Below are 22,794 nucleotides of genomic sequence, written 5' to 3' on the forward strand. Positions count from 1 at the left end.
ACAAATATATTATCTTAGTTACGGAATAAATTGCCAGAAAATTGTATTAAAATATAATTATACATATTTTCGTGATTTTTGCGCATTTAACCTCTACAATTAATGAACTAGATAAATTATTAATAGAAAAACTCAAAATATTGGTAATAATTATTCCTTTTTTAATATTATTAATCAATTGTACTAAGATTAGGAAGAACGAAATTTTTATAAACGATATTTTAATCGTAAATTTTTAATTATGTATTTTTATTTAATATAAAAATAATGTTAAAAGATTTTAGACATATTTATAAATACTCAATTAAGTATTAGTAATTAAGTAATTAAGTCTAGCATTTTTCAAAACTTGTATATTTTCTGATCGATATATTCTACTCTACTTAGTAAGTACTTATTACATAATAGTTAGTAGTTATAGTACACTCTGACTTATAGTAATAATTAAGTTTAATAATTTTTTTTATTCGATATTATTTAAAATAATAGAATTTTCCATTTAATTTTTTTTGTTTAATTCATAACTTTTTTTTTAGTACAATTATTGCTAAAATAAAATATAAATATAATTCCGTTTAAACCTGTAAATGCGTATATGTACATGTTTAAGGATAATTTAGGAAACACTAAAAAATAATTAGGTTATGAATATGTAATTATGCGCGCAAACAATTACACAGACGCGCGCGTATATATATATATATATATATATATATGTATTGTATTTGAAAATGTGCTAATAAGTAAATTTAATAATAAACCAACTTAATAAACAATGAGTATCTTTTCATTAATAATTTTTATCTATCTATGTTTTACAACCATTTAACACATACAATCTGGAAGTAATCCGCTATTAAAGGTGCTTTATAATGTTGATAAGATATAATTTAAGTGGTAACAATAGGATGTAATCCAGAAAATGTGCCACTGATCCCGTAGTGGTATTGAATATATAAAATTAGTTTAAAATATTTCAGAAATATATAAAACGCTGAATTAGATTACCATTTTTATTAAATAAATTATGCTTTTGTAATTTATCACGCGCTTTATTTGAAACAAAGTCTTTTTGAAATTAATATATTAAGTAATATTTTTGCGTGACACTAGGTTAAATAATTCTTTCTTGTATATATATATATATAAGAATATATATTACTTAATCATTGTTAATACTAAAGTATATAAATATTTTCAATAATTTATTAGCTGTCAGTAAATTTCAGCAATTATCAAAACGTCTAAGACTTTGCTTTAAAAATTGTTCTCTATATTACTATTTCTATTTTGAAATTTTTACGATTGCATTTGCTTGAACCTTTTTTCTTAAAACGAAATATTATATGTTGATTATCTAAATTATATTAATTATTATTTTTTAATTGGCACACTTTTAAAAACTCACGATACACTTTTGTGTATATAAATAATTGCAGAAAAGGTCAGTTATAATCGATATTCTTGAATGTAGTTGAATATTTATATTTAATTTTAATATTACATCGTAATTTTTGTAGCAAAAAGTCTAAAAAAATGTTATATGCATTATAAATAGTTTGTTATTGAGATGGAAATAAAATAAAGAAATACAAGTCATTTAACCAGATATCGTTCTTCTATCTTTAATATTTATTTTACGTTCTAAAAATGATATTTGAATATTAAATATTATGTTATATCGTTAGAAAATGAACGCTGCATGCAAAAAATGTTTGAATGAAATCTAAATGAAATGATGTAATAAATAAAAAAAAAAATGAAAATTAAATTTCCTTTTTTATGATTATCGAAAGCTATTAAAGAAAATATTCAATATCAATTTAATGCTAATTAAAATTTTCGAATGTTAACTATTTCTTCTTTTTTTTATAATCAATATAAAATACAATTATTACTTGCGTAGATAAAATGCGTAAGGTTCAAAATTTCAAATCTTCACATAATTATAAAACTATGTAAGTTTAATAAGTAGATATAATGGAAAATAAAAAGCTTAATTTCGTCATAATTACAATTTTATACCACTTTAGGTTCTTTTTAATAGAAAAAGAAATTGACGAGTATAAATCGAATTAATTGAATGAAGTATTCTGGATGTATACACCACCTGTGTATTTTACATAATTTGCTAATTTATCTGATATGTTAATGTTAAAATTATTCAATACTCAATTGAGAATTGTAATTTTGTTCGTTCGATTAGTAAAACGAAACTTCTTTTAACATTATACGAAAGTTCAGTGGATAAAATCTTATTGATTTTACAAGTTATACTCATCGAACGTTTATAAATGTAAATAAATGAAAATGATACACATAGATTCACAATTTCAAATACAAATCAGCACCTATTTTTTAAATTACTTTTAATTACCTTTAATTATCATTAATTACTTTTAATTACTTTTAATTACTTTTAATTACTTTTAATTACTTTTAATTACTTTTAATTATTACTTTTAATTACTTTTATTTACTAATAAATTAATTGAATATTGCGTGATAACTATAAAAATTCGCTAACGAAACTTACGAGAGTAATCGTAGGCTTGAAATATATTTTCCACTAATATTTCCGAATTGTACAAAGCTATTGATAGATTTTGAGTCATCGAAACATATTCTTTATGATCATAAAAATAAATATAGCATTAAATAATCACTAGAAATAATTCGTTTTATATCGACTGTGTACTATTTCGTAGACTATACAGATAATATTCAAAAGCTAGAAAGACCAATTGTGCCAAACACAAAATCGTCATGGTTATTCTCGTAACTCAATAAAGAAGCATTAACACATTGAATATGCTGGCCATATCTCATGCTCGAAAAATAAAACAAAAAGAAGAAAAGCCAAGAAAAGCAAAGGAAGATTATATTAAAGATAGCGTAGATTATGGGACATCCTGCACAAAAGCATTGTTAACCATGTAGTGTGGCGTAGCTATAATATAGCAGTTTTCTCAAAACACGTCCATCGAACCAGCAAAAGTATGCGAATTTACCCAGCCTTGCTGCATGTCCAACAGTGTCTTTCGCTATCACGCGATACGCCAGTGCCACCAAAGATCAACCACCCTGAGGCAAGGCATTTCCTTAACAGTCTATCTATCTATCTATATACATTTATTTACATACATATATATATATATATATATATATATATACGTATGCATGTACAAAATATTATTATTTCTAGTAAATTTTCCTAATGAACTTCCTTAGGGCCAGGCGCCCTCTTGCAAATCATAATTTATCTCGCAGTGTCGGCTGTTGTTACTATACTCGCGCTTCTCTGTCGAGAGGTCGAGCGCGAGGAGACGTGAACCGGTGAACGCGCACTATCCTCGATTACAGCTCCATATCTTCATAAATTGTGAATAAGCGCGCGTTTTAATGACACGTAAGGTCCCGGCGCCCGCACCAATGTGACTTGGAGCACAGAACCAATGACAACATGACGCTTAACCCCGGCGTGGCTCCGGGGCGTACATTGACGACCGAGCGACATCGACATCGACGGCTGATCTCATCTTACGGGAGCGCCGCGGCTCTCGTTCCGTCCCTCCTCCCTCAGGAGAAAACGAGTTATCACGCGCCACGATTGAAGCCCGAGGGAGGAAGGTGCGCTCCCGCCCTCTGCGATGACGAGTGCAGCACGACTGTCCGCCCGTGGCACGCGGCAGCGGCGAAATTAAATTTCGCTCCTCTTTAAGAGCGGCGGCGAGGGCGATGCTGCGCATGCTGACTTGACTCGACCGAGTAGTTTTTTCCCTGGGGGGGTGGCTGGTACCGAGCCCCTGTTGGCATCCGTCGACGGCCGAAAGAAGCTGCGGTCCGTTGCCGACCGAGCCAACTTCCGGTGGTCACCTAAGATTATGAAGGCAGTGGTCTGCAATAGGATTACCGACCGTTGGATAAGGTAGATTCGGTGAATTGGCAGTTGCGGTCGACTGCTGGTGCGTGGGTGGAGGTCGATGAATACGATTTACACACTGCATCTTTCGTTTTAACGATAAAGTCTAATAGATAATGCGCGCCATAATTATTTTTCGTAGCGATGCAGCCGCCAAAGTATGATGTTATAATTTTAATTTTCCAACTTCTCGGACATGGCACAACTCCGCGACGAATGTGTTTTATAAGATTTTCTGAGAAAAAATTGCAGAAGCGGTTATTTTAGTATTGTCAATTGTAGTGTGCCAAATTTTAATTACCACAGCCTGTAATATCAATTTTATTACTAATCAAATCTTTGTTTTAATGAAGAAAAAAAAATGTTTTATAGAATTAATTTTACTATTAATTATATACTATTATATATTTATAACTTAATATACATTAAGCTTGTCTTTTAATAAAATTTTGAATTGAAATGTTCAAAAATTTGAATTGAAATCAAGTGTTGTAAAGAAAAATCGAAAATCTAAATTTACATGCAATTGAGATTATATTTCAATGATTGTCTAAATTTTTAAATAATCTACATCAAATATATAATTTAAAGTAAAATTGAACACATATTTTTCCAATTCTGTTAAATTAATTATATATGTATATATATATATATATATATATATATATGATATATAAACGTATAAATTATTAAAGTCCAGAGATTTCAAAAAGATTTACAACTGGTATTATACAGAAGAATGTTAAATGTCATATTTCTTATAATAGTGAAAAATAGTAAAAAAAAAAGTCAAAAATAAAAAATCTTTAGTATTGATTCATTTTTATTTTGATATTATACGTTAAATCATTGTATTTGATTATTTTCACGAGAAATTTTTTTACGAAAACTATAATAACTAAAACAAAAATATTATCACTAATAAACACTGGCAACAAATTTTTTATATCCTATCAAATATAAACATGATAATGAAATATCCTATTATAGGCATTTGCAGTTGTACAATTTTATCATATAATAATATATGATATTTAATTGGATAAATAATTCGGAACATATATTCATGAATAAAATTTTATTAAATTAAATATATTATAAGGTTGATTATATGTGCGCTTAAATAAAAATATAAATATATATGTGTGCGCGTGTGTGTGTACGTATGTATATATAATACAAAAATAGTCAACCATAGGATACAAAAGATAAATATAAATAATCTCAAATATTCTCCTTCAACTTTCTTATTCAACAAGATCATGTACGTGTATATGGCACTAATATAATTACGAGTAATATGTAAGCTTCTTGCATTTTATGAGAATAATAATTATACTAATTAGAAATTACAAGAATATTTCCAATTTAGTTTCTCCCTGATATTTTGTCAATTATAGCTTGAGTCAATACACGTTGAGCAAAAGTCTTAGCGTATTCTGTAATTTGATCAGTAAGACTCGGCTTCTTTGTTGTCGGTGATCCATAGTTTGGATTATATCCACCTTGGGGTGAATATCCACCGCGATTATTGGATGGATAATTTGAATTTTCTGCACCTCGATTAGGGTACCCACTTTGATTCGGGTACCCACCTCGATTAGGGTATCCACCTGATTGAACAGGATTGCCTCCGTAAGGATTATTATATGGATTTGGATATGATTCTTGACCGTGATTGTTTGTATTGGAGCTGGTTCTTCTAGACGAGGAATTTGGATATGCTGGATAACCGCTTCCACTTGATGGATAGCCAGATCCTGATGGGTAGCCCGAGCCTGCAGGATAACCAGAGCCGGAGGATGTTGGGTTGCGATTGCTTGTTGCTGAACTTGGTGCTGGATAGCCGGATCCTAATGGGTAGCCCGAGCCTGCAGGATAACCAGAGCCGGAGGATGTTGGGTTGCGATTGCTTGTTGCTGAACTTGGTGCTGGATAGCCGGATCCTAATGGGTAGCCCGAGCCTGCAGGATAACCAGAGCCGGAGGATGTTGGGTTGCGATTGCTTGTTGCTGAACTTGGTGCTGGATAGCCGGATCCTAATGGGTAGCCCGAGCCTGCAGGATAACCAGAGCCGGAGGATGTTGGGTTGCGATTGCTTGTTGCTGAACTTGGTGCTGGATAGCCAGATTCTGATGGATAGCCCGAGCCCGCAGGATAACCAGAGCCAGAGGACGCGGGCTTGCGCTCGCTTGTTGGTGAACTCGGTTCTGGATAACCGGATCCTGAAGGATAGCCCGAGCCCGCAGGATAACCAGAGCCGAGGGAGGTTGGTTTTTCATCATCTTGCAATGGAGATGGCAATTTCGGATACAGTGAGCTTGCTGGCATGCCACCGTCTCTCTGGCTCTCTTCATCTCGACGAATCAAATCCTTCTCGTAACTGCTCTCTGCAAACATGTCCTCAACTTTGTCCCATAATTAGTATAAACATAGGAAAGAAACTAATAATCCTGACAGGCATGTCAAATTAATTGGAAATGCAGGAGACATTGTAATTAGACCAATTATTTACAGGTACACTTGTTTAAATACGCTTCATCATTCCAAGATTGTATATTTATGTTAGTGTAAAATGAAGATATTTTCCAACGATTATTATATGTATATGAGAGAAGGAAATTTAATAAGATCTAGAGTGAGATAGTGGAGGACAATGGGAATAAAAGAAGAGAAAAAAATAAGCGAATCTAAAGGGATAAATGTAAAGAAATAAAAATGATAACTTAAATTTCGTTATAAAGAATCGTATTGTAGTCTATCGAAGCTGCATGCAAAATTGTTTACATCGTTTAGTTCTCTTATGAAGAGTTAATTTTCCAAGCTGCTAAACGAGACGATACTTAATTTACAGAACTTACGGTTAAACGAGAATGTTAATAATATAATGCAACAAAGTCAATAAAATATGAATGATGTAGGGAAGAATGAAATGCTATTGTTTATATGCTATATATATTACAAAATCATTTGAAAGTTTAACATCAATGATATTTTTATTAAGCGATTAGAAATATCTTTTATTCTTACATTGTTCAACATAACATAGGATTAAGGAAATATCGTTTTATTTACATATAGAATTATATTACCATTACTATGAAATCGCAGTTTCTTTTAAGTAATTAAAGCAAATATAATATGAGTATTATAATATAAAGAATATATAGAATATCAAAAATTTATTATTGTAATTAATATAAAATTCGACCGATACAATCACTGAAAATTATTTATATATTTCTGAATCATAAGTAGATCTTAAATTGCTTTTCTCACTCTTCGCCAATGAAATTCTTAAATTTATATTCATTTCTATTCGCGAAACATCATAACATTTACATCGCCTTCATTTATGCTATAGTTTATTAATATAATGATCATTAAGTTTGTTTCATTCGATTAAGTAGTGATTGAAGAAAGAGGAAACAATAAAGTTCACCTATCTATTCACACCACACCGTTAGAGTCTATCAATTCTCACGAGCTGTAAAACAAAATGTTTTGCATAAAAGAATTTACTCTCATTGAATACGTCAACGTACTCTACTGAAAACATATTTGACAACAACAACAACAACAACAACAAAAATGACTTCTTACTCTAACGTAACCGAACGGACTAATAAATATATGCTCTTTCAACTTTTCATTTAACTCCGTGAATCTACTCATATCTATGTACGACTCGAATGAATTACTCCACTAACACTACCATACCGATAATACAACCATCGAATCATCCAAACAGCAATATAATAGACATCGCTCTCCGATCTAAACAAGCGACTATCCCGAGAATGTCCAAACCCTATTGCCCTTGGAATCCGTGGTCGTGTGACTCTTGTAATAATCTTTGCCACCGGGATAGTAATTGGATGGGGGCGAGGGTCTGCTTGTCGACCTCTGGTATCCGCCTCCGCCCCCGGTGCTCGACCTCGCCCGGCCGCTGCTGCCACCGCCTCCGAAAAGCCGGTCCCAGATGGAGTTGCTGCCGATGCTATTGCGATCGCCCGAGTGACCTTGGCTTCGGTTGCCGAACGAGGAACTGCGTGGCGGTGGAGTAGGTATCACCGGTCTCGGGGTCACCCGCGGACGTTCGTAGCCCGGTGGTTTACGTGCCGCTGGAGCTGTCGAATTTGGCATTTTTTGATGGATTTTGGCATGGGTACTCTTTACTTAACTTTGTACGCTTTTCTTACGCTAATGCATATCTTTTTTTTTCTTTCGTTCGTTCGAATGACACTTTCGATGATGTCGTGAAATCGTTTTTTTTTTTTCATTGTTTATCAGTGAAGAAGATTGTGGATTGCGTCGTAAAAGGTTATCGTTACGGCTTTCGAAACATTAATGAGTTCACGGAGGTCAAGGAGATAAGATATAAAGTAATAACGCAATATATCGTGGGATATACCGCGAATGGGCTTTAATTTTTTAGTAATTGCTAAATTAGGCGTGAGGCATCACGTTGATAAGTATATTCGATCGTTAATGTTTGATGAGAGAATAAAGCAGAATGTGTATGATAAATAATTTGAAGGTCAATTTTTTATGTGAATAAAACAAGTAATGGACCAAGGTTATGTATAATATATAATAAGTTGATGTTAGTCCGGACGATAAAATAATATGTTTCATAAATTAAATTGCCTGAGTGTATTTTCAAATAAATAAATAATAACTATTACTGTATAATTCTTTTTTAATAATACTAATGCAAGTATATTTAAGATTTTATATGATAAAATAACATTGCGTGTGCTTGACACTAATAGTCTTATATAACATTATTAAGGTGTTTATAATAAATCAGATAGTGATTTATTACTGTATTATGAATTGCAATAGAATTATTAACAATTCACAAGGATACATTGCCGAAAGCGAAATATTGTATATATCAAATTAATTGACAAAATTTTTTCATTCGTTTCACTTCAATTTCACTATGTGTCAATTAATAAATTGATTTATTATTGAAATACATATTGGATGGATAACAATCAGCAAAGTTCAGAAAATAATATAGAGATGGCACTACAGGTATTCATCCACTATGATTTCTATTAAATTAAATTTTTCTGCAAATCATTATCAAATATGAATCATTATGAAATAATTATGAATATTAATAATCATTATGAAATATGAGTACATTCATTTATTTAATTCCTTACTTTTTTGTATTTTCATTTAACTCCATAAATCTAAGCATATTGATGTATGGCTGGAGTAGTAAAATTATTAAAGTGCAAAGGTAGTTTTTATACAATGTTTTACTAAAAAAATTTTATGAAAAAAAATGTTTAAAGGCACTCCAATTAATGAAACATTATTAATGTTGAGAAAGTCATAATAATTATAAATATAACACCTTATATTTAAAAGATGAAGAATCGAAATTTCAAAGGAAATTTTTCGGTAGTAAAAATATTGACATTCTATGCTGCGATTATTAATAGGAATTGATAATTAATAATTATTACTTAGTAGTAAAATAGGAGATATTTTTCAAACAGTATTAATAAAGTAATATTAATGCACTATTTACTAGCGCAAACAATTTTACGAAGATTAAATGGTTTCTTTTAGTTATGTAAACAAGTTTTAAATCATGGCGTACAGCTCTTGTATTATAAATATAAAATATCTCTACACATTAATCCATGTACAATATTATTACTATGTATAGCCTGTAGAAAATTAAAAATCTTTTCTTAAACACAAAGAGTTTACTCACTATTAAAATATTTAACTCATATTTTAATTGGGTCTAATATGTTCTGAAAATTTATTTTAAACTAATTGCAAAATATTAAAAATGTTACGTATATTTGTAACAAGTGAGAGCTCCAAAAGTATTAAAAATAAATGTAAAAAATAAGGAATTTTAATACATATACTGTATCAAGTACACAACTTTTCATTTATGTATTTTTTTTTTTAAGTACCGATTCGCCAAGTCTATTTCAATAAATATACAATTAATATTCTAATAAATTAAAGTAAACAAATTACATTAATCTGGCTGGTTCAAAATTTTATGCGGTACTGACACCTAGAAAGGTGGATATTATACAATAATGCAATCGCATTAGGTATAATATTATAGATAAATATATTTCATAAATTAAAACAGAATCGTAAATTAAACTACTTTTAATTTTATTATTAAGAAAGCATATATAAGTAACATAATGCTATCGTTCTTTCAACTGCTCAGATATTCTTATTCACTCCTTAAACATGTATACAATAAACTTTAATAATTGTTTTTACAAATTTATTACTTCTTAACTGGTTATTTATCTACATAAAAGGAATTTACATATTTAATTTATCATTATCTGCAAAATAATATCTAAACAAATATTCATGGTAATACTTTCTTTTCTTTTACACTTATCCAATAAACTTTCAATTATTCAAAAATGAAGTGTACTATTATACTGTCGCACTTATCATTTTTCTGTATATATTTATTCTTTTGGTATTTCGGTTTTATAAGTCTGTTTACACTGGATTTTCATTTTAATAAAAATAACGTACACGTATTTGTCTGTGAACAGTTATCATTTCTCATAAGTGTTGTTACTATCATTTTATTCTCTTTATATAATTTTAAAATTTTTAAATCAAATTTATAGTTGTATTTGTTACTTCGAGTAATAAATTTCGTTTTGATATTTTTATGCAATTAATTATTTTGCTAACAATTACATTCATATAAATTTAATACCACATAGTTATGTTTATTACCTTACGTGCTATATTATTGAAAGTTAAAAATTTTTTTAAATAATTTAAACTTCAAATATAAATTGTCTTTATATATCCATTCACAAGTTGTTTTTTTTCTTCTTAAGTAGCACTACACGTTAATAATAAAAATCGGTAATTATGTAATCGAATATTTGTGGTAAGAAAAGAACGACATTAAATATTAAAATATTACGTTGGCAATATTACGCATTTATTGCTATTTTATCACAATCGCAACATGTCGATATTATAAAGATGAAATATAAATATTTATTTTTACGTATACTGACGTTTGAGAATTATAACATTCTTAATTTATCTGAAGAAATAGTAAACAGCACGGCTTATAAAGTTGCTTAATTATGCATTTACCAGCATGATGCAATAAAATTTACGTGTATATATATATATGGAGTAAGGCACATACAGACGTTCCGATACATTTTTCACAAAATTATTAACAACTACTATATTTTACATACGCAATAATTGGAAAAAGCATTAGGATTAAGAAACAGCTATTTTTGCAAGTAACAAGCCTGCTTTCGAATTTCTAAATGAAAGTATGTAAAGTATGTTCGGGTATCGTGGCTTAATAGACAGGGGGGAAAAAAAGGATAAATAGAAACAAGAAACAATGAGTAAAAGATCTAAAAATCTTCATTTAGAAAAAAGTCCCTTAGTGAGAACAAACATTAAATAACCTTTTCACGTACACAATCGTACAGCAACTTATAAGCGCAATAGTAATGTTCTCGTTCAAGACAATACTTTCGATAATTCTATATATACACATAATACAGGCACGCCCGCACACACTTGTGGTAGCTCATTATTATCAAAGAACAAATGTATCTCTGAGATAAAGATCTCTTGGATAATGAGAAACTAATAGAATACTTTCTCGGCCAATGCTACGTCCCATTTCATTTATGCAAGTACAACTAAAATTACATTCTTAATACCCTAAGGCTAAAAGCGCTCAACATAAAGGATCCAAACAAAAGAAGTCCTGAAATATCGAAGATAGATGAAGCTCCGCTCACTCTGAATATGTTTTTCGAATAAGCGTTATTCCAACCGGGATTATGTTGTGGCAGATTGTGTTGAGGATAAGTGTTGTGATATCGATTATCGGGGGGGTGCCCGGAAGCCGGAGGATAAATCGGATAGCCGTATCGATCAACAGGTACAGCAGGCCTGTTGTTATTATTGTTGTTGTTATTGGTGTTACCACTGCTCGGGTATTGCGGGTAACCGTAATTGTTGTTATTGTTGTGGTTGTTGTTATTCGAGGGATAAGCCGGATAGCCATAATTATTGTTGGCGCCCGGGTAAGATGGGGGCCCAACGTTGTGGCTCACAGGATGAGGCGGGTAAACCGGATTGATATTGCCGTAAGAAGGATAATTGCCGTGACGGTCGAGTTCTTCAGACGGTGCACTAGCGTGTGCGTACGGATTCAAATTAGTGTTTCTTGGCGCAGCCGGTGGATCAGCTGGAACTTTGGGCTGCTCATCCGTTACTGTCCGTTGGCCATTCACCGCTGACACTCCAGCCGATTCATATGCTGAAAGTACAGAGTTTTTTGTTTTTTTGCCATTTTTTGCCTTTATTGGATTCTTCGTCAATTTCGCAATACCAAGAGCCGGTTGTAAAGTTCAGCCAGAGAAAATGTCATACGGGCAATTTTTACGTATTTGCTTACTCGATGGTTTTTACGCATCTCTGTGCGAATAAAATACATACTCGCTTTATAAGATTTGCTATTTGGTTCCTTTTACGAATTCGTAGTGTATTTCTCTGGGTGCCTTCTTAACGAATTCAAGCGATCAAACATAAACTACGATAAAATCCTCACTCAACATTAGTAAAAAGGCAAAAACCAATTAAGGAAATTAGCAACACATTACATACAGCGTTAAATCAAGAGGAATTGTAATTTACATATAAATGGATTTCTTTTAATAATTATAAGTGAATTATCGTGCTACCATCATTTCTTTGTGCATCAGCGTGTCTTTCTTTATATAAAGCCTTACTTTACGATATTACTAGAGAATATAACGTGCGAGATTGCACACGAAGTATGAGGTTTGGTAGGGATAATTTGGTATGTAATTTTCTAATTTACCATCACCATCTAATAGTACAGAAAGTGCCTTACGTAAAAACTGTTAACCAAACACAATATCAACTATACAAATAACAATGTCAGCCAAACTAAATAATTTACTACGTCTTATACTAATGCGCAAGCTTATGAAAATGAAAATAAAGCAACGATTTCTAGATATAAATAACGTAGGTTGAAAGGAAACGTTTCATTTCTTGCGTTAAGAGTTAACGGCTCATAATTTTTATATTTTTTTAACCATCCATGGTTATCCATGGTAAGAAAATTTCTAAAAATATTGACTATCAATGTATAATTGGTAAAAATATAACGTAGCTTGATATTAAGATACGATATAATACTAGAAACTAAATTCTTTATCAAAACTAATAACATGTATATCTCTCAAGTCTCAACAAGTTTTTTCCTAAATTAGTAATTTTTTTGTTTGTTTTTTTTGTTTTGTTTTTTGTTTTGTTTAACAGTGTATTCGATAGATATGGAATATGCTCTTGTTTTCCTTCTAGGAAACTTTATTCTTATTTCTTATTTATAATTGATCGATTATGTTACTTGTGTTAAATAATCTATTATTTGTGACATTCCCATTGAATCGGTTAATTATAACATTAATAAAAATTAAATTATGCAATATTGAATGGAGATACTGAAGCGAGCTTGTAGCATCGGTTAAATAAGTATTAGTAACGAAAAACGTCAAAAGGTGCTAGTCACTAAGTGCAAAAAATAGAATAGGAAAAGGGCTTGTCCTATGGAGAAATTGAACGATTCACAGTTACAGTGTCCACATTTAGCACATATAAAATTATATAATCGAACGAGCATGCAGTAACGCACGTGTATAATAACTCAACTGAAATTTCAATGACTGTAAATTACATTTTGTCATTTAGGCCTTTATTATTATCATTGCTTAATCAACTGATGTTCATATATAGATATATATGTCGGCAGTCAGCGAAGCTCCGATTTCACAATAGCTATTGTAGTCCTTATTTTATAAATTATCAAGAACTCTGTTCACTTTTGGATTCACATGGGAAATCTTTTTTCTCGTGTATATGTATATCTTTTATTGAGAACACAAGTTACGTAACGTACATCGAAAACAGTTAAGCCCTATACACGTTATAAAGCGTTACAGAAATATCATACTTGAAGAAACTCGTCGCGGAAAATTGAATTCTCACTGAAGTGTACAATCGCATTGAGGATTCAACCTTCCTTTTAATATAATTTTATATATGTTACTTAAAAAAGTACACGCTTACTCTGTCGTAAAATCATATTATTGCGCTATTGTAAGTCTTACTACACATAACAAAATATATAGATATGTATATAATGAGAAGAATTGGGTTTGTTATAAAACATTATAAGGACGATTTTTAAAAATATAGTTTGTTAAATTTCATAATTTTCAACAACTTTGTAAAGGAATCAGGACAACATATTTTTGCAACGTTAATTTATCGAACGAATGCGATAACAAACTATCATACGTGCAACGAAAGAGCAAATATCAAATAAATCTTTGATAAATCTTACCTAAAGCGGGTGTTGTGTTGATGCAAGTTGGCCTTCCATTTTCTGTTTTACAATATTGACCAGTCGGGCAGATTTTTGTTAAGCAGTTCTCCGCTATATTAATCAACATTTCAAGATTAAAGTTAATTAAAGTTATCATCGATATAATTCATATTTCATATCCCTTCCGAAATTTGCTTGCAATGAATAAGGAAATGAAGCGTTTAGCAAAAATCTGCGTGTACGAGAATTACGAACCTCCACCATTGGAAAGTTGACAGGTTGGATAACGACCGCATGAATCGCGTTGATATATAGAGCAGGGATCCTCTGCCATCACGCATACTTCATTGGAGCGGCAGCCGATATCTTTGCAGCTTCTTCCATACTCTAAGAGCGAAAAGCATTTATTTTAATGATCCGTGCCGCTGTCGCTTCTTCTCTTCTTTTTAACTTAAGAATGCAAGAAGAATTTATTCTACTAAAATTATCCAACAGAAAGAAATTGTTACATTTTTCCAGCAACTTGTGGCCGCTGTGCATATGCATACAAATGCACGTTTGTTTGTTTATGTGTGTGTGTCTCTCTCTGTGTGTGTGTGTGTGTGTGTGTGTGTGTGTGTGTGTGTGTGTGTGTGTGTGTGTGTGTGTGTGTGCGCGCGCGCGTGTGTGTGTATGTGTGCTCGTGTGTGCGTGCGTGCGTGTGTGCGTGTGTGCATGTGTATTTAAACGAATAATTCACCTGTTTTATAAGGGAAAAAATAGGAGATAATGTGAAATACATTTTATTTGGTATTTTTCAGTTTAATGATACATCGATTCTCAAATATTTAAAAATATTTAAATAAACTTATCTTTACAATAAGACGCGCATATAATAAAATGTAGACATTACTTATAGAACAAAACGTATATTTAATCTAATTAGCGTTGTATCTAGGACGATCTCCATTATACTTTAACCTTCTTTTACTTTATACATAAATTTATATAATTATAGGACATCGATTCGTTTATTTTTTCCTTTGTTCTAACAATACTTTATTATTTTAAATATCAAAACAATATTTTATAAAACATTATATAATGTAAATTATTCTTTTGAAAAAATTCTAACAAAAACTATTAAAGCATTTTTATTGCTAATATTCATTCAATCTTCAACAAACCATTTTAAGCATTAAAAAAAAATAATAGTTTTCTTTTCATATATTAAACCACTAATAATAAAAACAAAGTTTTCATTGTCAGACAATCTGAATTTTTCCATTATACAATAAGTATCAATTGATTTGTGTTTATTAAATAATATATTTTTGACGAATCATAACCTATATATAATAAAATATTTTTATGTAAAATTTTGTTAAATTAAAAATTATTATATATATATTTATAGGAATTAAATCGAATTATTTCTTATTTAATATTGTATTTCAAATTGGTTTGATAAAATACGAGAAATTAACAGCCGCCTACATGTTTCTAGTTGTAACTTAAATTTTTTATCGTACTGTTTATTATTCATACATACATATTATTCTATTTTAAAAGAGTTAAAAAATTAAAGTATTAAATAATCATCGCAAACATTTTATAAATTGAGATTAGTCTATTGCTAAATAAATTAGCTATTCAATGCTAAATATTATAGATATATACATAAAAAGATTTGGTCAATTATAAATTAAAATTCTTTTCAATAATTGCATAAACATAATAAATAATATTTATTAACATTTAAATAAAATCACTCACTAGAATAAGGAACTGCATTCGTTGTTGTAATGAGAATCCCGCAAAATATGGTGATTACCGAGATCGACAACATTTTCTGTAAATCAAGAATAGCACATATAAAAAATATAATTACATCATTCAAGAGGCACATGAATATATAAGCTCTATGTCGTCGCGTATTATTTCCTTGGCCTCGCTAATTACCCGTACAATTACGCGTATAAAAGTCGCTAGGGCCGCCCGGTTTGACTAACTAAGTCCTAAGAAGAAAAATAAACGCTACCTTGTAAGAATCATAATTAAAATTTATTGAGGCTGAATAAGGAAGAAAATGTATGAATGCTATTAAGTATTCTTCTATGCCGTTCGACAAAAGCAAAAATTAAAGACAAAATGATATATCTTGGCAAGTACATTTAATTCTTAAAAAAAATATCATGCAAAAAAAAAATTAAATAAGACGTCGATTGAGCAGCGAAATATCTAGACGTGACGAATGATAGTTTATGTCTTTTTTTTTTTAATCTGTATGGAGTTCTAATCAGTAATGAGAAGAAATGATTTGTGGGCGAGACTTTGAAAGGTAAATGTAACAATAATGGGAGGAAAAAATAAAAAATACGGGTATAAAAAGAGGGGAAGGGGAATAATAAAATAAAAATTCGCTCAATTAATGTGTTCGGGCACTGCCTAAAAAAAAAAAAAAAAAAAAAAAAAAAAAATTTTTATAATTTTGTATATATATATATATATAATTAAAATATTAGATTTCGTGAACGGACATTCGATGAATTTATTTTTAGTTTTTATAATTTAAATGTGTTTTCACAATGTTTGTGTGCAATTCCTACAAATATTCAAATCTTAAACGAAATCATAACAAACAATAGTTTAAATCCAATTATAGATAAAAAAAAAAAAAAAAAAAAAAAAAAAAAAAAAAAAAAAAAAAAAACAAGAAAGGAATGCGTGTATCGGGCGTTAGCTTTAAAATAGATTTAAAATACTTTTATTTTTCTTAACAGTTTCAACAAATATAAATAAATATTCATTAGTTTCAAAGAACACCCATCTACTAATAAATAACGCTACATTTATTGTGATAAAGTGAAAATGAAAAGTAACTTAGTACCATTATAAAAGAAGAATTATAAATGTAATTAAAAATAATTTATTAATGCTTATTAAAGCATCGAGCTTGAAACTTATGAAATAATTTGTTTTTTAAAAAAGAAAGTAAAACAAAATATAAGAAAAATATCTCTTTCATCAGTTGTGAATAATTTTTTCTAATAAAACCAAAGTAATAAAATATCGTCATAATAATTTTAATTCATATTATATTAAGACTTTTTCCATCCAATTTAATTATTTATCCAATTTAATTATACCACTTCAATTTACTTTATCTTAATGTTGTTTTTAACTGTAAAATGAAATATGAACTTTACAAAAGAATAATTAGGAAATTAGAAATAGTTAAAATAGTTAAATTGAATGTCTTTCAAATTTTGAATTGCAAATTAAATATTGGGCCTTGCAGCTTAATTTACAACTCGTGGGTGCATTTATTTTCAGTGAGTTTTTTCGTTCTAAAATCAACATCATTGGTGAAGGTGCGATAAAAAAAAAAGGGCAAAGTCATTTCCAATAATTGTCTGGGAATATGAGTACAATATGCCGTTTCACCTTCATTCGGGATTATAAATCAAGCAAAATTGACACAGAAACCTCCTTAATATCCTTTGTAGCATGTTTTTATAGGGTGCCCTTGTGAAGTTGCAAATGAAACGAGAATCAGCCCATTCTTGTGGCGATGGGACACGACTTAATGTGACCTTATGCTTCGTTATTTTTTCCTTATTTATCGATCAGATTTTACGAGAATATCATTAAAATAATTAATTGCTTAAAGCTTAACTATGATGTTATCTATATTGAGCATTGATCAAAATTCTCGAAGAAGTCATGTCTAAAAACACTAATCATTCACTTTGCCGGATTTAAGTATTCTACACGTTAGTATATTTTTTCATAAACAAATCTCTACATATGACATAATTTTCAATTATTTTCAATTAATTTATATATTAGATATTTTAATAATATGACTTCATAATACTATGGTTAAGCAAATTATACAACTACTAATACATATTATTATATGAATAATTAAATTTCGAGCTTCTGAAATTCAAATTGATTAATAAATAATAATTTTTACATAGACGAAATTTTTTTAACAACACTTATGAAATACCGTTTATCTTCCTTAAAAATTATAAAGAAAAAATCTAGCGATTTGGCCGAAATTTCTATTTTTCTCACAAGTATATTAAAACAAATTGTTCAAATTAATTGTACATCATAATTATTTTCTTGAAATTTGTTAATTAATAGCAACTGGCTATATATATATATATATATATATATATATATATATATATCAAGATAAATAAAACATGTCATACAAAATGCTTTGATACCTTTGATATTTAAAAATAATTCTTAAAATAAAAGAAGCGAGTACAGAAATAAAAAAATATGCTAAGAATTTCATTATATTAATATTTCCAGGATTTACTGAATAATAATTAAGTAAACCAAACAATTCGTCAATTATATGAATCTTACGGCTGTTTGTGTTCATTTACGAAACAATATTTTCTTACTAAGAGTAATTACGAAAAGCAAATTAAATTTTCCGATTAACTTCATTATTATATAGTTAACCAATGTCAAGTTAATTTTCAATTATAATCATTGTTGAATTTGTTTTCATTCATTTCTTATTTAATATCAATTCGTTTCAAAATTTTGTATTCGCCTAGTAATTATTTTCTAGTAATGCTAATAGATTTTAAATATATAGAGTAATTAAAAAAAAAAAAAAATTACAATTACAATAATCATAAGCCTATAGTATTGAATGTATTCAAGTGATTTCAAAGAACATTTAATTTCAAATTCTTAACGTCTAAAATTTACACTTAATAAAATATTTTATGTGAAAGTAGGATCTTTCGGCAAATATGTTTTGTTTGTTTTTATACACTTGTATAATAAGACTGAAGAAGTAATTTAGCAAATTATTTGAAAATTATAATTTTTAGAGATTTTAATGTATTGAATTATTTCGTAAATGCCAGTGTAACAGATATGGTACTATTAATTACCCATTCTTATTCGTTTCAATCACTACATATCGTCTCTTTAGTTTAAATTGTTATCTATAAAATTGAAAAGAAAATTAAAAAAAACTATTGTGACGCTATAGTTAATAAAAATATTCAATTTTCTTGAAACGAAACACATTTGATAACAATCTATAGATTCTTTATATCTATACTGAATTATAAACATACTTAATTTGTAAACATTTAAATTTTAATATTTCTATTAATAATAAGATTTTTCTTAAAATTATTCGATAAGTCACTGTATTATATAAGGTTTACCTGTCTATATATATATATATATATAGAAATATAAATTATATTAAATAAGCCCATCGTCATCTTATTCGTTATAGGCAGTATTGAGTGACAGCAGGTGCTGGCCATTCCCTGATATTTTAGCAATCGACACGATATAATTATTAAAATAAATAAAAATTAGAAACAGAGACACAACTATATTATAAAATAAATTGGTAATGCTCAGGGTTTCGTAATATCATTCCAAATGCATTTAATAAAAAAGAAAAAAAATGTTATATGTCAAAGTCGCGGGTACTGGTAACTTTTATGTTTTAAGTTAAACTTGAGCATTCAAAGTAAGCTTTCCGACTTAATTTTCCTACAATTTTAAGCCTCTTCTTTGTTTTTTTAATATTTTTGTTTTTGTTTTTTTACTTCAATGTGATTTTATCCCTGCAATAGTAAACGAGGAAGAAGGTAAAGCGAGAGAAATGGAGAATTGTGAAAAACGAAGAAACGGCCACTTTATACGCGATCCTCGACATTTAAATTTCCCAGCCACCATCCCCTCCACGACACTTATTTGCTCGAGTGCGCTTCACTGCCGTAAATGCGGCTGAGGGCTAATCGTGCATTCAATGAGAAAAGTAACGCAAACGCAGCGTCTCAATTGCTCAATGGAGGGATCGTGTCACGAGATAGGAATTTTTAATAAAGCCATTGCGAGCATTGGACGAGAAAAGCGACACGATAGTGCGTTGCTTCACAAGAAATCCACAAGTGAATATCGCGATAAATGTGAATTATTAATAATATCAATGACGCGGTGCATTTCGTTATTTTGCAAAACGGCAGAGCTGAAAACACGCCACTGGCACTGACTCTGCGCAAAAATCGTCGACGCATTAATCCCCCTAAAACATTGAGGTCGGCCACCTCCTCTGCATCAGCTTGGATCAACGGCTCGCGTCATCGATACGTAACCGTCTCGCCCACCCACCAGCCAGTCTCAACCAGCCAGCCACCCAAGACAACAAGAAGAGGCGAAATGGCAAATAAAGACGAGAGAGAGAGAGAGAGAGAGAGAGTCGGCTGGGAGGGCTGGGGAAGAGGAGAAGGTGGAGACGATGGAGGAGAGTGGAGTATGGGATGTCGAGTCGATCGAAAGGATAACCTTTGTGCACCGCTACTTCCGCGGCGTCCGTAAAGGAGAGACAGGGAGGAAGGAAGGAAAATCGCGCTATGACGTGGGTACGTGCGTACGTGCGCGGAATTCCGCGATCGAGCAACTGCAAGGCCATTTAGCAGGGCCGCGGCACCTGCGGCTGCGATTTCGCGCGCGGGGCCGAGCACGAGAGGAGGGAAAAAATAAGGAGGCTAACGAAGGTGCGCGGCGGCGAACGGGAGCGCGCACGTACCCGAGAAGTAAGGTTATGCACGCTCGCAAGTGCGCGCGCGCACGGGACGCAACATTGGCGCGGGAGGGAAAAAGGGGGACTCTGATCGTCCGATCGGCTCCGGCACGAATATATTTTTATCGATAATTTTTACGCACCTCTGGCGCTCGCTGGCCCTCCTTGACTCCGTGCGTCTATACTATGCGCGCGCGCGCCTCTACGTAAAGGCGTAATGGTACGCGATGTAAACGCGACGATAGTTAGTTTAGCACTGGGTGTCGAGTGGCGATGTGGTGGAATTTCACGGCGTATACAGCGAAGAAGAGCCATTGGCAACGTCAACGACAATCGCTGCGGCGGCGCGGTGGGGGAGCACCGAAACGAGACGCGCAAACGAGATGGCGGTGGTGGTGGTGGTAGTGGTGGTGGCCGTGGTGGCGGTGGTAGTGTCCCATATCCGCGCGCATGCCAGAAAGAGACAGAGAGATGGACGACAGTCGTAGTGGGGGAGGCCCACGAGGCCACTCGGTCACGTGAGTCGCACGCGGCAAACGGGCGATCGCTCGCGATCCATATATCTAATGCGGAAAGAGATCTATGCAAATGGTGCTGGGACATGAGAGAAATCCCGTGTGCGTAGAAGGACAGAGAGTCGAGGATACTTTGGTTTTGTCAGACTTACGTCCGATAATCGTGCGTGACGTTTAATAAACCATGTGCGGCAGTGACGATTCTCGGCTCGAGCGGAACAATTAGATTAGTGCAACGAATGAGTAGTCGACGTGAGCGAATCCGAGCGGGCAACATGATTTTTTAAATCAAATGGATTAATGCGCGCATGATTTGCCGTTGAAAGGAGCGAGTAATAATTCGTTCGCAAATCGCACGCTTCTGTAATGCTATATAATGTTGCATTAGATACACGTTAAGAAGCTCTTATACTCCTCCTATTAACTAATTACATTTTTCTATACTTATTACACACATTTGCTATCGTAAATTAAATTAAGCGATACTTAAACATTTCTTAAATAAATGGATAAATGAACAAATCAATAAATAAATAAATGATCTATCTGATTTAGTAACGCGACTTAATCTACTTTTTTCTTAATTTTTTTTTTTCTTAACGCCAATAGCTAAATGACAATTTATTAATTGATGGAACTGAGAGAAACCCGTTGATACGAGAATGGTAATAAAATTAATTGAATGCAGAAGAATTAAGGAATGAAAGATATTAAAAAAAAAAAAGAAAGAAAATTTCTAGTCCGTATAAAATGTTTTATTTATATCTTCATTCGATTGGTTAAAAATTTCAAAAAATCCATTAAAAAATAAGCAGAGCATCTATGGCGTTGGGTTGAATGGATATGCGTAAAAACAAAATTTTTATTTCGATAATGCCTCAATGAAAATTGTAGCATGAACAATAGAAGTAATAACTACTGAGCTTAAATCAATTGTAAAAATAAGATCGAAACTTAATAGAAGAACAAAAAGGGGGGCATCTAGGGAAAGGGATTTATTATCTCTCTCCCGTTCCGCCATCAGAAATAACGAATCCACGCGATTTCTCAATTATTTCTGATCAATTTATGGCATCGAAGGAAAAAATGTTGGGAAAAAAAGTGAAGAAATCACGTATCTGCATTAGCGATACCGAAAATTTACAGTATGCCGAAAAAAGGCTGAAGGAAAAACTGGGGAAATTGCAGCTGGTGCACGTACAAGTGTCCCTACCAGCCGATACTCATATAACTTCAGGAATGGTAGTTACCGCAAATCTATCTTTACAGTGCCCACCATAAAAAGAAAACAGTGAGTGGTTTTAATATATGCGAGTCGACTGGAATCAACGTAGACGATAAATCTGGTTGGAAAAACTTG

The 22,794-nt window shown here is 31.3% G+C and overlaps 2 protein-coding genes across 3 annotated transcripts in view; both read right to left on the reverse strand.

Annotated features, from left to right (window-relative positions):
* Positions 1-3,110, reverse strand: part of AstA-R1 (allatostatin A receptor 1) — a 31,726-nt gene extending 28,616 nt beyond the window's left edge. The window contains exon 1 of the mRNA XM_011499465.1: positions 3,012-3,110. The gene's annotated coding sequence lies outside the window, so the exon portion shown is untranslated. The remainder of the gene's footprint in view (positions 1-3,011) is intronic.
* Positions 3,111-5,085: 1,975 nt separating this feature from the next.
* Positions 5,086-21,289, reverse strand: LOC105362117 (fibroin heavy chain). 2 transcript variants are annotated; one of them, XM_011499467.1, is made up of 5 exons: positions 21,063-21,289; positions 16,107-16,182; positions 14,607-14,738; positions 14,370-14,462; positions 5,086-6,312 (listed from the first exon to the last, which is right to left on the reverse strand). In XM_011499467.1, exons 2-5 carry the CDS (start codon positions 16,177-16,179, stop codon positions 5,291-5,293), a joined length of 1,320 nt encoding a protein of 439 aa, XP_011497769.1. In that variant the 5' UTR covers positions 16,180-16,182; positions 21,063-21,289; the 3' UTR covers positions 5,086-5,290. The 2 variants fall into 2 exon arrangements, with proteins under 2 accessions (XP_011497769.1, XP_011497768.1); XM_011499466.1 differs by having other exon boundaries at positions 5,086-6,330.
* Positions 21,290-22,794: the final 1,505 nt, after the last annotated feature.

This window comes from Ceratosolen solmsi, unplaced genomic scaffold (genome assembly GCF_000503995.2).
Source record: "Ceratosolen solmsi marchali unplaced genomic scaffold, CerSol_1.0 scaffold35, whole genome shotgun sequence".
In the NCBI taxonomy this organism is placed as follows: Eukaryota; Metazoa; Arthropoda; class Insecta; order Hymenoptera; family Agaonidae; genus Ceratosolen; species Ceratosolen solmsi.

Excerpts from the sequence above, each read along its gene's own strand:
- LOC105362117 (XM_011499466.1), bottom strand. The coding sequence starts at position 16,179 with ATGTTGTCGATCTCGGTAATCACCATATTTTGCGGGATTCTCATTACA. Across the intron at positions 14,739-16,106 it reads GAATGCAGTTCCTTATTCTA|AGTATGGAAGAAGCTGCAAA; the intron begins GTGAGTGATTTT and ends TTTCGCTCTTAG. Across the intron at positions 14,463-14,606 it reads TCAACTTTCCAATGGTGGAG|CGGAGAACTGCTTAACAAAA; the intron begins GTTCGTAATTCT and ends TGATTAATATAG.